At 32.9% G+C, this 16,373-nt stretch overlaps 1 protein-coding gene across 1 annotated transcript; it reads right to left on the reverse strand.

Moving 5' to 3' along the window:
- Nucleotides 1-554: 554 nt before the first annotated feature.
- On the reverse strand, nucleotides 555-12,767 carry LOC129899447 (protein TIFY 8). The gene is made up of 6 exons (XM_055974419.1): nucleotides 11,883-12,767; nucleotides 11,044-11,231; nucleotides 10,446-10,891; nucleotides 10,260-10,347; nucleotides 1,252-1,483; nucleotides 555-956 (listed from the first exon to the last, which is right to left on the reverse strand). The coding sequence occupies exons 1-6, from the start codon at nucleotides 12,115-12,117 to the stop codon at nucleotides 868-870; spliced, it is 1,278 nt and encodes a 425-aa protein (XP_055830394.1). The 5' UTR covers nucleotides 12,118-12,767; the 3' UTR covers nucleotides 555-867.
- Between the last annotated feature and the right edge of the window lie 3,606 nt (nucleotides 12,768-16,373).

The following is a 16,373-nucleotide window of genomic DNA, read 5'->3' on the forward strand; positions in this document are numbered from 1 at the left end:
GCCTTAAAATTACTCCTCTTGATTTTTGCATGAATATGTATAACATTATTAGGAGGGGATCAAGGGGACCTAGTTTATTAAGAACCCCTCAAACATATTTGTTTTTATCGGGGCATATGGCAATATCTGACTTCATTAAATCTGATTATAGTAAAGTTAAAGGATTATTTCACTCATAATAATGTAGGGTTTGGGTTTAAAATGTCCTTCAAATATGTAAAATTCACAATAATTTCTCCGTTAATAGTTTGGTTGGCTCAACCATGCCCTCTCGTCACTTAGCTGGGTAAAATATGTCGTTATTTCAGACACAACCTCATGGAGCATCATTAGAAGATTCAAAAGAATAACACAACTAATTTTATTTTTTATTGAAAATAAAGGAAAAGAAATCTTTTGAAATTTCAAACTCAAATTTCAAGGTGTTCATAAGCTCCTGTTGGATAAGAAACCAAATATAAATCAACTACAATCTAAGATATGTGAATGAATCTTCTGTAGCCATTCCTCTCCAGCCAATTTCACTCCAACAATAGGCAAAAAGAGAATTCAGATAAGTGAAAACATCCTCGCTATCAGCTTTGGAATTGCATTTAGTGAACCGATGGAACATTCATGTCTTGAGAGTTCAAGGTCTAAGCAAACCTATAACATCTGCTGCATTTCTTTTGGAAAGACTAACTAAACTTCCATTGATTCAACAACTAAACAAAGAGCGGTACAAGATTGGAAGTTTGGCCTCGATAGGTAATATAGCTGGTTTCTAGGGGTAAAAGTAGTGAAAAATAAAGGAACAGAGGACAAGTAAGATGCCTGATTGTGTGACAATGTCAGCCCCATTTGTGTTTAAACAATTTGGAGTCTGAATCACACATCTCGTTTTTCATCAGTATCGTTTTCTCCTACTTGCACTGCAGTTTTTGCTTCCTTAGTTATGTTAGCCCCTCGATGGATACCTACAAATAGCAACAACATATTTGAACGTCAACTGGCATGAGAAAACATTTTCATGCATAACAGATTAAATGGAAAAAAGTTTTGGATTATGTAAGATTTTAGGTCCACAAATTTCACCTGTTAAACATAGGCAACCTCACACAACTTGTGTCAACTATGTTAGGCACAACGTAACATTACTCGATTAAATAGCAACACAATGTTTGCTCTTCTGTTGTCTTGGAATTTTAACTTTTCATACAGCCTTGCTGCAGTCACCATAAAAACATCTATTAACAGAGTAAAATTCATTACCTTGAGGGATGGGAATGTGATCACCAGAACCAAAACCGTGGGTGAAACCTGCTTTGCCGGATGACCTGCCATGCAACTCTCTTATTAGAGCTAAGTTACTGCCCTTGGTTGTCTCATTCTCTGCTTTAGGCGAATAATTTTCTCCAGTTGATGGCTTTGCTGCAGGTTTTGGAGCATACGTTGTTGACCAAGATCCTCCATTTGATCCAGCCAAGGACATTATAACATCTGCCTGATACATAGCAGGAAACTCGATCATGTCATGCTAAAGAACTTTAGAACTTAATTGATTCTATAATCTTAAGAGTCTAATCAAATAGCAAAGAGAAATCCGATTTATTGTAAATATTTCAAGGGAAATTCAGGAAGATCCACCCCCTACTCTTTGCCACTATTCAGCAGTTCGAGATAAAAGAATTTTCTTTTAAATATAATTGAATGTTAAGACAACAATGATGCTCCTTGCACCTCACTGCATATATTTGTAGCAAAATGCTTTTTCAATTCTAAGGTATTACAAATCAGTTGAACTGAAACTAGACATTACTGGCTATTGAAGTTTCTGAAGAGTGAGTTTTGTGAAAGTAAAGAGTACAAATAATACAGCTAAAACTAGAGAAAAACGACTCTGAAATTGTGATTAAATGAAAAATTACTACTATTGTCTCCTGTACCAATGTTAACAAACCAGAAACAATAAAAATGAAAAGAAAAACAGTATCCGAGTCCACAGAATTCACTGTGTGTCCTTAAGGAGTTAATCCCCTCACTGTACCCGAGGTTATGGACTATTTCCTCCCAGAAAACGAATAAACCATTAAAGAAGTAGCGGTACCTCAAACTTCGATAATTCCAGCGAACTCAAAAGTTAGCAACGAAATCGCACAAAGACACAACTTTGCTTGTAAGAAAATATATGCAGAAGAAGGAGAAATTTTGATATTCAAAAATGAGAGGAAAATTCTCTATTTATAAACAACAAAGGATAGTGTAAACAAATGCTTATTGTGCCTTGTCAGAAAGGTAACAACCCTTTGAAAAAGTCACAATCCTTCCCAAAAGTCACAACCTTTCAGAAAAGTCGCAACTCTTCAAAAAAGTCACAACCTTTCACAAAGGAAATAGTCCTTTGGAAAAGGCACAATCTTTCACAACGGACACACTCTTTAGAAAAGGCACAACCTTTCGTAAAGGTCACAATCCTTTATTCTCATTCACACATTTAAAACCCAACAACTACTAGAAAGCATATGCTTCAGATATTTCATGGATCAATAGGAACGGAGGACTTCTTAATCAATTGCAAAGGTGTGAATGTCACAGGTATTTCTGTCATAAAAATTCAATTCCAACTCCAATACCGTCCTAATCCTATGAACAAAAAAATGGAATACAAGATTCTTGCTTTGTTTCCTCGGGAAAAGTCACATCACCTAATGTGCACAGTCCAATAACTGTGAAGTCATTTGATCCTCGAACTTCAGTAAATACACATTTTTGGCCCTTCTCTAAGTTAAAAATTGAAAAATGCATAGGCATAATGTGAGAGAAGTTAGAAGTGAGATCACGACAATTTCTCAGCATTATCCCGTAACCAAATCACTAAGACAGAACCATCAAAGGCCTCTCGATAGGATGAGGTGTTTTTATGTTTTTTAAGATCTTGTAAGAAATTTCCCAAAGAACGTCTTTGTTTATGTTTAATTTTTCCAAAGAAGATTGGGTTTCAGTTTTTCAAAGAAATTATCATACTGCAGCTTGTTCTAAAGTGGATTAGCAAAACCAATTTTAGATTTCTGGATAGACTTACAACTTATGCATAGAAAGTTTAAAAGTAACATGTTGGGAAAAGGTGATTAAACTTTCATGAGAAGCACAAAGTAAATGACTGCATTCAAGGATAAGATTGCCATTCAATCAAAATGTACTTAATTCATTCCATCCCGAAGTATGCTCTTAATTCCACTGAGCACGGATACTACAAAAGGCAAGAAGTTATACAAAGATTTTAAGAGATAGGTCTAGAGGTAGAGTTAACAGAACTTTCTTTATAGGCTTGAGACTTGTAAAGGACGAAAGTCAGCCTGAAATTAGTGGCATATTTGCAAGATGCCACTGAGAAAATAGAGTGGCAACTGTTCATTGCTTATTATTTGGTAGTGAATGTAGTTACTTTTTCAATTTACAGTTGCTAGGAACAAAATAATTGAGGTCTCAGAAAGTAGAAGGATTAGGAACTTTTTGGAAGATGGAAAAAGGCAGGTATGGTTTCACAGGTAACAATGGCAGCAGTAGAAAAACAAGAATAGGGGTAGAGAAGAAAGCAAAGGACAAAAACAGAGACTGGGAGTCACCCTTTACAAGGAATCTACATAACACGACCAACCAAAAATATATTCATAATAGGATTTGAAATTGCACACTACATTGTCTATACATATATAATGTACTTGAACAGCAAGGAATAACGACTAACAATGGTAGCTTGGAGGAAAAGTATTTGTTTCTAAGTGTTGAAAAGGTGCAGATCACACAGCGGAATAAAAACCTTTCCCTATACTTGTTAGAACAAAATATTTATCCAACCAGTACAACATACTAGCAGAAGTAACAAGTCAATCCAAACGCGATACAGGCTAAATTAAACAACGATAAATCAAACGCAAAAAAGGAAAACAAAAATGACACCAAAATTTTAACGTGAAAATCCGTCTAAACAACGGAAAAAACACGGGCCAAAAGGAGCAACTAATATCACTATAGCAAGAAATTTACTTTATGTAGGATATTGCAATGACCACTACATGCTCAAAAGTAATGACTCTCTTTTGACTTTCCACCTCACTATTGATGGGTATTGTGTTCAACAAGAATATAAGAAGAACAAAGATAATCAAAAATTTTAAATATAATAAACAAATATCCGAGACCACAGAATTCACTGTGTCTTTAAGGAATTTAATCTCGTCACTATACCCGAGGTTGCGGATTATTTTCTCCCAGAATAAAACAGATATACCTGTTAAAGAAGTAGCGGCACCTCAAACTTCAATAACTTCTGCGAACTCAAAAGTCAACAACGAAATCAAACAAAGATTCTACTTTGTTTATAAGAAAATATATGCAGAAGAGAGAGAAAATTCGATGCAGAAAAGTGAGAGAAAGCCGCTTTATTTATAGCCAGCAATGTGTGCGCACTCACCTATTCAGAATAGTCCTATCTGTTCAGAACAGGCATGACCACTTTGGGAAGGAACGAGTCCTTAACGAAACCACGAATTTCAAATTTATTAATTCTGTTCCACGAATTAATTAGTTAATTTTGTTTTGCGGATTAATTAATTCAAATTAATTCCGCAATTTAATTAATTCTTAATTAATAAATAATTCAACAGATTAATATTAAGAAAAAAAATTAATTAATGAGATTGATAAATAAATTTTGTCTAAAAAATTATCAATTAATTACATTATTTGACAAAGCCGAAGCTGAGGCCGAGCCAAGCGACGACGGCGCCGTGAGGAGGCACCCTCCACTTAACCCTTCAAGAGCTAAAGAAAATCTTTCCTAATATAATCACAAAACTTTTCCTTTCTTCTACCAATGAGGGAGAAACGACTTTTCATTTTTCCTTCATTTGGTTCTCCCAATCTTCTCAATTCTCATTTCCCAATTCATACCTTATTTAAATCCAACATCTATAAAATCGCTCCCCACAGGCTATTTTCTTCTAAGTTGCTCGGATTGGGTGCGGGCGTCTGATACAGGTGCGGATCTAGAAGATAGATCCTTTATGATCTAAATTTTAAGATTTAGTGATACAAATTCATGTATGGATATGGGTGCGGAAATTCAACTAATAATAATTCAAATATCTGAAAATAGAGTTATAAAACCTAAATATGATATATTATGTGGAGAACTTGAGGAGAAAATATTGATCAAGAGGAGAATTCCGGAAGGAGATTAAAGGATAGGGAGTGACAATAGAGATTTATATATACAAAAGTATTTAGATTTATATATACAAAGTATTTCATTTTCTTCAATTTCATCTTAGTTTTTGTTTTGATTACATAAATCATTGAATCTCTCCCTCAAATTTGGAGAAAGTACCACAAACCAGTTGACCAGATCGGGTACGAATTCCACATCCACACCAAAACCCACGTCATGTTGACACATGTGCGGCACCAAAAGTAAAGAGCTTGAGCAACTTAGATTTTCTGATACATAGTCTGTACAATTGCTCTCACTTTTAAATATAACTACTGGAGATTTCTCATTCAATTGGTATGATCCAAATGAGAAAAGAAGGACCTCTATTTATAGAGGTTAGAATAGTATGTCAATGTTATTGACATGGGCGAATGATAGAAATGTCAATAATTTCAACGTAAAGAAAATTTTGATTGGTTGGCCAAATTTGCAAACATTTGAAAATCTTATTAAAGGAATAAAACATTTTCCTTAACATGAACATGGGGTTGGACCCCACAAATCCCGCCCTCTAGTTCCACGTAGGTGAAGGAGGTATTTTCAGTTCTAAGATAGAGCCCATGCCGACTAGTTCTTGGCATAGCTCGAATGTATCTCTTGGTACTACCTTGGTTAGCATATTTGAAGGATTGTCATTTATAGGGATCTTCTTGACATGCACAGATCCAACCTCTATCTTTTTTCGAATCCAGTAATACCTCGCGTTGATATTTTCATCTTTGCCTGATATAAGGAGCTCTTGCTCAATAGACAATGTGCTCCATTTGTTGTAATCCAAGTTCTTGAAGAAATTGCTTAAGCCAACTTCAGAAGTTGCAATATACTCCGCTTCAATGTAGTAGACAGTGTGACACACTTCTGCAACTTCAACTATCATAAGATAGCTCTCTCTAAAAAAGTAAACAGGTATCCAATAGTTGATTTTCTTTTATCAAGATCATCAACCACATCATAATTTGTGTAAGATTAGATTTGATCCTCAAAACTACAAGCATTCAATAATGTACATTACCAATTGTCAATTCTTGGTCAAGGAGATTCATGTCAATTCGGATTAATATTTAGGTATAGATACCTAAGTATCCTCTTCACAGCTTCCCAATGCTCTTTTTTTGGGATTGTCAAGATACGTGCTAACAACACTGATTGTATGGGCAATATCAAATCTAATACATACCATTGCATAGATTAAACTCCCAACTACAAAGGACTATGGAACTCTAAACATGATTTCTTTCTCCTCATTTGTTGTAGGCCACATCTTGTTGGTCAACTTCATACGTCCAGCAACAGGTGTGCTAACCAACTTAACACTCTTCATGCTGCAGTGCTCCAGTACACATTCAATGTATCTTTTTGTGATAGCCACAACTTTCTGTTTGTTCTGTCTCAAACAATGTTTGTTCATCCCCAGAATTTGTTGTGTTGGGCCCAAATCCTTCATGTCAAATGACTTGGACAAGTCTTCCTTCAACTTGGCAATCAACTTCTTATCTTGTCCTATAATCAACATGTCATCCACACACCACATACAACAATAATATGATAAAATTATTATCAAAATATCTTTTTGAAGTACAGATATGGATCTAAAAAGGGTTTTGTGTATGATTCATTTTACATGAATGAGCCAAACTTTTTGTACCACTGTATAGGAGCTTGCTTTAATCCATAGACTATTCTTAAGTTTGCACACATAAGTTTCTTTACCTTTAACCTTCAAGTGCTCAGGTTGTTCCATATAAATATCTTATTCTAAGTCAACATGAAGAAAATCAATCTTCACATCCATCTGCTCAATCTCCAAATCAAAACTAGCAATAAAACCAAGAACTGTACGAATGGAGGAGATTTTCACAAAGGGAGAAAATATGTCGGCAAAATCAATACCCTTTCTTTGACCAAATTCCTTACCAAGCTAGCTTGTACTTGGTCTTTAAATTGTACTTTCCAATTTTAACTTTGAATACCCACTTTTTCTTCAAAGCTCTCATGACCTTAGGCAATTTCACCAACTTATAAGTGTGGTTCTCATATGCATGGGACTATAGGGGGAGATTTTAGGGTCCAGCCCCATACCCATGTTTTAAGAAAGATGTTTTCTTCCTTTGGTAAGATTTTTAAATGTCTGCAGATTTCACATTGAAATTATTGGCATTGCTATCATTTGCTTATGTCACAAATGACATTGATGTGATATACTAACCTCTATAAATAGATGGTCTTCGTTCTTCATTTGGATCACCGAGTGAGAAATCTTAGAGAGTATATCTGAGAGAGAGCAATTGCACAAACTGTGTATAAAAAAATAGTTTGTCGGAAAGATAGAGAGTAAGTGATATTGTAATGAGTTGGGAAATCAAAAGAGGGTTATTTCTTTTGAGCTTCGTAGTGGTCTTTGGAGTTTTTTGGGGGGCTACTTAGAGTAAATCCTTTGCAGTTGCTCCTCTTGGCCCATGGTCTTTTCCTTATTCAGAAAGGTTTCCACATTAAAATTTTGGTGTCATTTTTCCTTTTCGCTACTGATTTTATCATTGCTTAATTTTGCATGTATTACATCTAGATTGGATTGGATTGTTACTTCTACTAGTACGTTGTATTGGTTGGATAGATATTTTGTTCTCACAAGTACTGGGAAAGGTTTTAGTTCATTTTTTATTACGTTGAGTGAACTACACCTTTCCAAAATCCAACTTTAAGTACCTCAGGTCCCATGTTCAAAGGACTTCCACCAAGAACTTCCTTCGGACCTAAAAATAAAAAACAATGTGACAACAACTTTCGACTCGGAGATCAGCAATCAAATGACTTTGAAAACAAAGCTTTGACCAAAAGATTTTCTTGCTTTTTGTGGGACCCCTAGCCTTCACTTTAGGTTTCAAGAACCTAAAATAGGCACTTAATCAACTTAAAGTTTTCACATGTTTTTCATCTAACTCTTGATGTGATGCAACAATTTAAAATGAATAAATATTTAAGGACAATACTCTTCACTTAAAGAACAAGGACACCCGGTCCACGACGGTTCAAAAACAAATGTTACGATAATCTGGTGTATTGGGTATATTACAAGTACATTAATGCATTACCAAGTTAGTTTAACCATAATCAACGAGAAGACTAACAGGTGAATAAAAACAATTTAGTCATGAATTACAGTAGAACTAGGATCATTTAGGGAAGACAAATTAGAGAACTTGTACAGATGGTTTGGAATAAGTTAAGAAGATATTTAAGTTTTAAGAAAAATCTTTTCCTCGAGAAGTCCAAAAGCTATCGCACAAGGGAAGGATTGCCCAAGAGCATATAAAGGAACCACAGCTCATTCCCTCAACCGATGTGGGACTTAACCCCCACCCAGGACTCAACTGGAGCGTGGATTATGGAAGCCAAACATTGAGAAACACAACAACCGGGATTTATGGGTCTACCTATGATACCATATAAAGATATGCCCTTGGACCTAACACAACCCATAAGCTAGCTCATTTGGGATTCTCCAGGACTATATAAGGAGACGACAACTCATTACGTCAACAGTGGGACTAAACATTTATTAAAACGCCAAGGTGGTAAAGAAAAAGTTCATATAAATGTTTGTCAGAACTTACTAATGCTAACCTAAACATAATGTCAAAAATCAAAACAATATAAAATGATTCACAGTCTTTAATAATCTGGGTAGGTCAGTAAATCTTTGCAGATAAAGACCTATAGCTATTGCTAGAGGACTTTCCTGATGTATCCCATGCCATTTCTCAACATCAATTGAGAAATTATATTTCATACTAAAGGCTCGTATACGCACTTCATTTGATATATTTATGACAAGTTATGGAAAGTTACTCCACCGCCAACCAAGATGTTGGAGTTGGAACCATAGAGTGAGAAAAAGAGCCATTTGTAACTGTTGATCAGGGGGTTTTGGGCGGGATTTTACTAATCAAAAGAATTTGCTATATTTTATGCTACTTTCCCTCTGTAAAATATGATATCCACATGTCAAAGCCGACAAAACCTAACCAAGCATAGAAGTGGTCTGATTGTTTCACAAGATCACCTAATTAGCAACCTTTCTAAACTAGCGGATATCTCATATCTCAAGTTATATGATAAGAGGCATTATTTGTTATAATCCAAAGAGAATGAAAAAAATCCATCTACCATATTTGTTCCTCTAGCGACCTTCCTGGAGTTGGTGTAAACTTCTCCAAACAACATAAAATTAAAGGGAACCATTGCATCAAAAGACAATGAATCATTTCAAACATCAATCGCTTTAAGCTCTTGCATTGATATTTTATTGTTTTCATGAACTATATCATGAGCACAGCTGGCTGAGATATCTTGGCTTAATGGTGAAGGAATAGTTTATATAAATCCACATATTTAGTCAGTTGCAGGAGCATCCCATTGATGAGTTTTTTGTGTGTTATGTTTCTCATCTGAAACATGTAGCTAGAGCAGTTATTCCCGACAACGTATAACTTCATCAGGTGTTTTACGCAATAGTCAATATAATGTCGTATTTTATTTTCATCTATGGTTGTGCCTAGCATTCAGATTTTATATATACCAGTACAATTTCCATCACTCTCTTTTTTACAGCAAGCTAAAACTTTTTCAGTAAGATAATTCTCCTCCTTCATTAGAAATTGATTAACCAAAATTCTCCAAAATCAAAACTAAACGGATCAAGAATTATATCGTCAGGGATACCATCAGTTATTACCATAGCCAAGTAAGTATAAGGGATTATAATGTCACACGTCAAACATCTTATTTACTATTGAAGCATGTTACTTTCATTTCACAGAATAAACCTGGTATACTAGACTGACAAATTTAGACAAGTGAGCAATTAGACAATAACTTATCAGTTGGCTTACACACTAAATTTATTGATCAATCTGTTCAAAAAGAAAGAAAAAGAAAAATAAACACAAAGACATACAGAAACAGTAGAAACACAGAAGAGAGGCGTGATTTGGTAAAGCAGACGACAAACCTTGTTGGGATGGACATTATCGAAAACATGGGCTTGACCCCCGTAAAATATAGTCATTTGAGAGCCTGCAGGTGACGATCCTTGCCGACTATCACACAACAAATATCAAGAAGTCTCAATGATATTATTAGAGAAGGTCAGACAGACATCAAAAGAGGCAGTTTGTGCAGTATCTGCTAAAATTACCATGGGTTAGAAGATTCTAGGTCAGAGAAGTGAAGCGCAGACTTCTGCTTAGCACCACTTAATGGCACACCAGAAAGGCTTCTATCAGAGATTCCACCACTTGCATTAATGGAACTTAATATTCCGGATCCTTTGATTCCTGTCCTTGATCCTTCATCAGCGGCTTGAGATATATTAGAAGGTCCTGCATTAGCATCTCCAAACCTGTTGGCTGACGATTGATATCCAAAAGGTAAAACATGACTAGCACGTGGAGGATACTGCAAGGTGGGACCAACATTGACAGGAATAACTCGATCCCACTTGGAAGCATTGGCATCAGTCCTACCAGTGGCGGATGGTTGTGATATTAAAGAGGCATGAAGTGGCCTCATTGGATGCATAACAAAGGACATTTCTTGGTCATGTGGTCGTCCACGTCGCTCACCCCCTGCATTTCGTAGTAGCTGAACTTGAAGAAAACTACCAGTATCAGAGTAAATAGCAGGCACTATAAGAAGATATGCAACCAATAGAAGAACAACTAGGAGCAGTTTTTCCTTTTTTTCTGCTTTCCTGAATTTTGGTTAATAAATGAGGCAAAAGAGGAAATACAGACCTTCTGCATATGTGAGCTCTCCAATGCCTCTGGTCTCAGCATTGAAAATTTATCTCTTGTTGACCCCATCAAAGAGTCAGAATTGCTTCTTTTTGTTCCCGACAATCGATTACTTGTCTCAGGCCCTGAAAGTTCACCCCTTAGGCCATAGAACGGTACTCCTTCAAAATGATTTCCTACAGGTCTTTCTACAATGACAAGAAAACGATCAATACTGTTCAAATTTTCATACAGAAGAACTATCAGAAAAGTAACTTGCAACCTAAAAAGTATAACTATTCAATCACTTGTTACTTTAAAAACGTTTCTTTTAAGCTAACTTCCTTTTCTAGTAACAACAAACATGCATAGAATTCCCATGTATGAAATGCTAGAAAATCTCACCCTTTATCAAAGGCAAATGATAACAACACAAAAAGAAGTTCAAAAGTTGAGTCAAGTCTTCATAAACTAATACTAAAATAGAACATAATTCACATGTATTGAAAAAAGGACAATATATGCCTATTGATTATAAAGGGAAGCTTCCCCAAAGTTACCAAATCAATCAATTATCTCAAGAAAACTTCCTCCACAACAAGCATTCCCTTTGCTTTGCCACATATAAGATAGGCTTAGGTGCAAAAACACATCATAAGAAACATCAAGCTTATATACACATAAATAAAAGTAAAGCAGCAGCATGAAAAAAACAAAATATATGCTCATGAAAAGTAGTAACTGAATAAAACAATTTATAAGCTAACAACCTCCATTTCCCCTCAAATTGCATAAGAAAAGTGAGTACAAAACATGAAACTGGAAAAAAAGGTGAGAATAAAGGGTTGGTTTTTACTAACCAGAGCCCAGATCAGAAGTGGTGGATATGGGGCCACGGCCACCCCCAGAAGAAGCACCAAGTGAGACAGAAGCAGATGGAGATGCCTCTGATGGAAACACCACTCTGCCAGACATCGCCGGAGATGAATCTTGAGGATACCCTTTTCCCAAAAAATCATGAAAAGTTGTTTCTGCTGGTTTCACTTCATCTGCTGCAGTACCACTAGCACTTTTGTTACTTTGAATGTGAGCCATACATAAACACACAGTACCATCACCAACACACCCATTTCATCCCTATACAATTATCTCCTTGAAACTCCATCACTAATTACCCCTCAAGTCTAGTGGGGTTGGGGGAAGAAAGAACCAAAAAAAGCAATAATCTTTGCACAAGAAAGAGGGGAAAAGGTCACAACTCACAGCTATAGTACTTCAGTGTGAACTTATCTGCATCAACTTTTGCAGACAAGTTTACCCACATGAATTAAATTCAAAATATGCAAAAACTAATCTTGATATTATACAAGAAAAGGGAATAAAGAAGATAAAGGTAGTGCCTTTAAAATCAGACACCGAAGAAGAGAGAGAAAGGGGCATTAAAATGTAAAAGTGACTGGCTTTTTCTTACACATACATAAATGGGTACTGTGTTCTTGCCCACTCACATCTACTACTATACTACTATGGCCTTCAAAAAATACATATACAGACATAACCATTGGGAAGAGAGAAAGCAGGAGAATAATAGTGGGGTTCTTTCTTTCTTTGCAGTTTATTGGAAGAGATGAAAATATATTATTAATTGCAATATTTGTCCTATGCTTGTTTTAATTCCACTTCTACTCAAATATTAAAATCAACCCATCATAATACATAACTCCAAATTGGCTTAATTGAAGGAGAAAAGGGGATAAAAAGGTCCATGCTGCCTGCGAGAAGCCATTCTGTAAAATTTTATACGTTTGGTATAAGGTATAAGGGATGATTAAATATATATTAATTTTAAAATTATGTATTCCATTATTTATAGTATAATGATGGAATAGGTATCTTCCATACCAAAAAACCCTTATATATTGTTGTAAAGATTAATTTCCGACCTAATAATCATAATAGCTAGTAATAAACTAAATTAAAAATATATGTTATTTAATTATATGATCCATTACTAAATAAAAGTATAAAAAATATTTATCTCATATTTATTAGTTTAATGTAGATCAATGATCACTAAATTATTATTGAATGTTCATTCCTTCCTTCATTTTAGATTAAGCAAATATTTGTTTACAATGATTCACTTTGACGTATATTTGAAATTCATTCAATCTAAGCTAGTATTGGTTCTATCATATGTGATTCAAATACTTAGGGGATTACAAATTTTATAATTATCTCAAAAGATATTCAAAAAACTAAATAAGTAAATCTTGTGTTCATCGTTAATGTGTACATAAACATCAATATGGATTATGACAGAATAATTGAAATGTCTTCATCTTTAATCAAAAATTATGAATTTGAGCCTTTGAAAATAAAAATTAAAAAAATTGTTGACAATTTCACAATCAAAAAATAGACCTTACCGATTATAGTTGATCAATAAATTCAAATATTTATATTATAACTATCATATATCCTTTATAATGATGATAATTTATTATAATGTTCAAGTTTTCTTGGAACCATTTTTTCATTTTTTAAATCTTGTGATAATAATTATATCAAATAGGATGTTGAATATAAAGAATAATATTATTATTTTTTAAATAAAAATAAAATAAATAAATTAAAACGAAAGAAATAATATCTTTTAAGTTAGTGAAAAAAGAATACATGTGAGTGGTGGGATTCTTTCAATTGCTGCTTTTCTCTCCCATCACTCATATGTCATTTTCCCACCTTGCCCTTTGGGTCCTTTTAAAAGTTTTTAAAAATTTTTCACTAAACTTGTATATTTTTCATATTTAACTTGAAATTTAATTAATTTGAATTTACATCGAAAAAATCATTTTGGGGGGTTTAGTATCTTTAATTAAAGACAATTTGTTTATAGTTAGGACTTAAATCAAAAATTTCTTATTGAGAATTGAAGAATATTTATCACTACATCATAACCTTTGACGTTGTGTCCTTTTCAAATTGTGTCTACATCAATTTACTTACCTGAAGAGAAAGCATGTCACTAGAGGTCATCAACTTTTAATCATGTTAAAACGTTCAAGTTTAACTTTTGTTAGGAGCTTTTTGTTTTGATTTGAGTTAATTTAAAATATTGAAATAATAAAATTATTTTTTTAGTATTAACAACTGTTTGATGATGGTCCAATGAATGCAATTTTGAAAGCTTGTCTGAGAGTTGATTTTATCGTTTGATAGAATATATTAAAATGTTAATAAAAAGGATATATTTCTATTTATTGTACAAGCAAGATTTAAAATATAGATCTTATTGAATAAGAAAAAAAAGTATTGATAAGCATATTTTTGCTTAATGATTTATTCTCAACAACATATTCAAATGCATAATTGTTTCTTATAATAAATCAACCTACGACATTTCAAAGTATTTTTAATACTTAAATTTAGCTTAAGTCATATATATTCAGAATCAATGAGAATAAAAAAAGTTTTTAAATAATATAAGAACGAAACTCGCTCTTTAACACTAAAGAATAAAAGCTACAAATATAATAAAACAATATGAACAGTAAGAATTTATCTTAAATAAACTTCTTCTCCCTCTTCAATTAACCTATAACAAATTATTTTTTTCCATTTCTCACTTCATAATCACATTACTTCTCATGCAAATATTTAAATTTAGGAAATAATTGCGATAGTAATCTCTTAATAATTATTACTCAGAAAATCTCATATAACAATTACATTTCACACATCTCTCTTATTTTCGTCACTCTCATAATTTTTACTTCCTTTTATTTCTTTTCTTTTATGAATATACATAAAGAAAGATAAATTTGAAAACTTTCATCGAGGATAATTTTACCTATAGTTACTTAATTCTTACTTTATCATAATAATAATAAAAAGTCATTCAATTTTGCTTAAATATCACAAAAAGTTACTAGGAGGAAATAAGAGAGACATCTTCTATGATATTTAGGCAAAGTTGAATGATTCATTTGTTATAAGGAATGTTTAGTGACTTGTGGGAAATTTAAATAAAATTAAGTGATTTTTAGTTAGATAAGATAGTTTAGTAGCTACAGTGATACTTGAACAAAATACTATAGAAGATATTCTGTTAAACTTTGTGAAAAGAATTAAATGAACAAAGTAAAGCACTGGTACTAGTGGATGAAACCTGAACAAATACGAAGGATCGTTTGGTGTGAAAAATGATACCAAATAGTTTTGGGATTAAATTATAGTGTCATTTAATTTGTTATTTGGTTAGTAAGTTCGGAATAACTTATTCAGGAATTAATAATTAGTATCGGGATAAGTTATCGAGATAACTTATCACGGAATAAAATGGGTAAAATGACAAATATATCTCTTTAAACACTTTTTATACATCTTTTTTCACATTCATGTATATTTACATTATTTTTAATACCATATATAACAACATTCACTCCTTATTTTTATGATAATTCTTCATATTTTTTCTATTAAAAAATTACACTATATAATCTAATTTTTATTTATAAATTTATTTGAGTTATTCTTATGTTTATTTATATTTTGATTTCTCATAAATCCTTTTTTTACTTTAACAAACTTAAAATGAAAATTATATTTTTAAATTAAATAAGAAGAAAATTTTATTTTTAAATATGTATGGACATCATGGAAACTGCACACATAAAAATATTTAAGCTAAAGAAGATGAAAGTTTTATTTTAAGAATGAATATTGAATAACTAAAGCTCGTAAAAAAAAACTAAATAAAGTGAAGGGTATTTTTGTAAATAAACAGCTTATTCTTAAAATTTATGCAATGCATATTATTTTGATTACAACAAATCAAACACTCAATAAGAAATAATCTGAGCATAACTTATCATATTATAACTAATTTCAACGTTATCCATCATAACTAATCTCATCATAATTAAAAAAGTTTATCCAAGATTACACTATATATTATAACAAAGAACAAGATGAAAATGAAATCATTAGATGATCACCAACCACTCCATTAACAGTAATTATAATTGAAATCTTGACAAATACCAATACCAGCCAGTGGGTCATGTCATTTATCAATTAAGTACAATATCATATATACATATAATCTGGCTAATGGGATTTTGCATTATCAACATAACAAAGTTATTTCTTTTTTTTTTCCGGAAGCATGCGCAAAAAGTTGTACAATAAGATGATTAATTAATTTTTATGAACAAATCCTGTATGATCTACTTGCACTATTTCTTGGCTCATCATATAACATTAATTGTATACACTATTAAATGCTCATCTGCAAGATCGTCCTTAAAAATATTAGGAAATATTTTTTTCTGATTTTAATGACTTCT

This window comes from Solanum dulcamara, chromosome 8 (assembly GCF_947179165.1).
Source record: "Solanum dulcamara chromosome 8, daSolDulc1.2, whole genome shotgun sequence".
Classification (NCBI taxonomy): Eukaryota; Viridiplantae; Streptophyta; class Magnoliopsida; order Solanales; family Solanaceae; genus Solanum; species Solanum dulcamara.

Excerpts from the sequence above, each read along its gene's own strand:
- LOC129899447 (XM_055974419.1), bottom strand. The coding sequence starts at position 12,117 with ATGGCTCACATTCAAAGTAACAAAAGTGCTAGTGGTACTGCAGCAGAT. Across the intron at positions 11,232-11,882 it reads CACTTCTGATCTGGGCTCTG|AAAGACCTGTAGGAAATCAT; the intron begins GTTAGTAAAAAC and ends TTGTCATTGTAG. Across the intron at positions 1,484-10,259 it reads ATAATGTCCATCCCAACAAG|GCAGATGTTATAATGTCCTT; the intron begins GTTTGTCGTCTG and ends GCTATGTATCAG.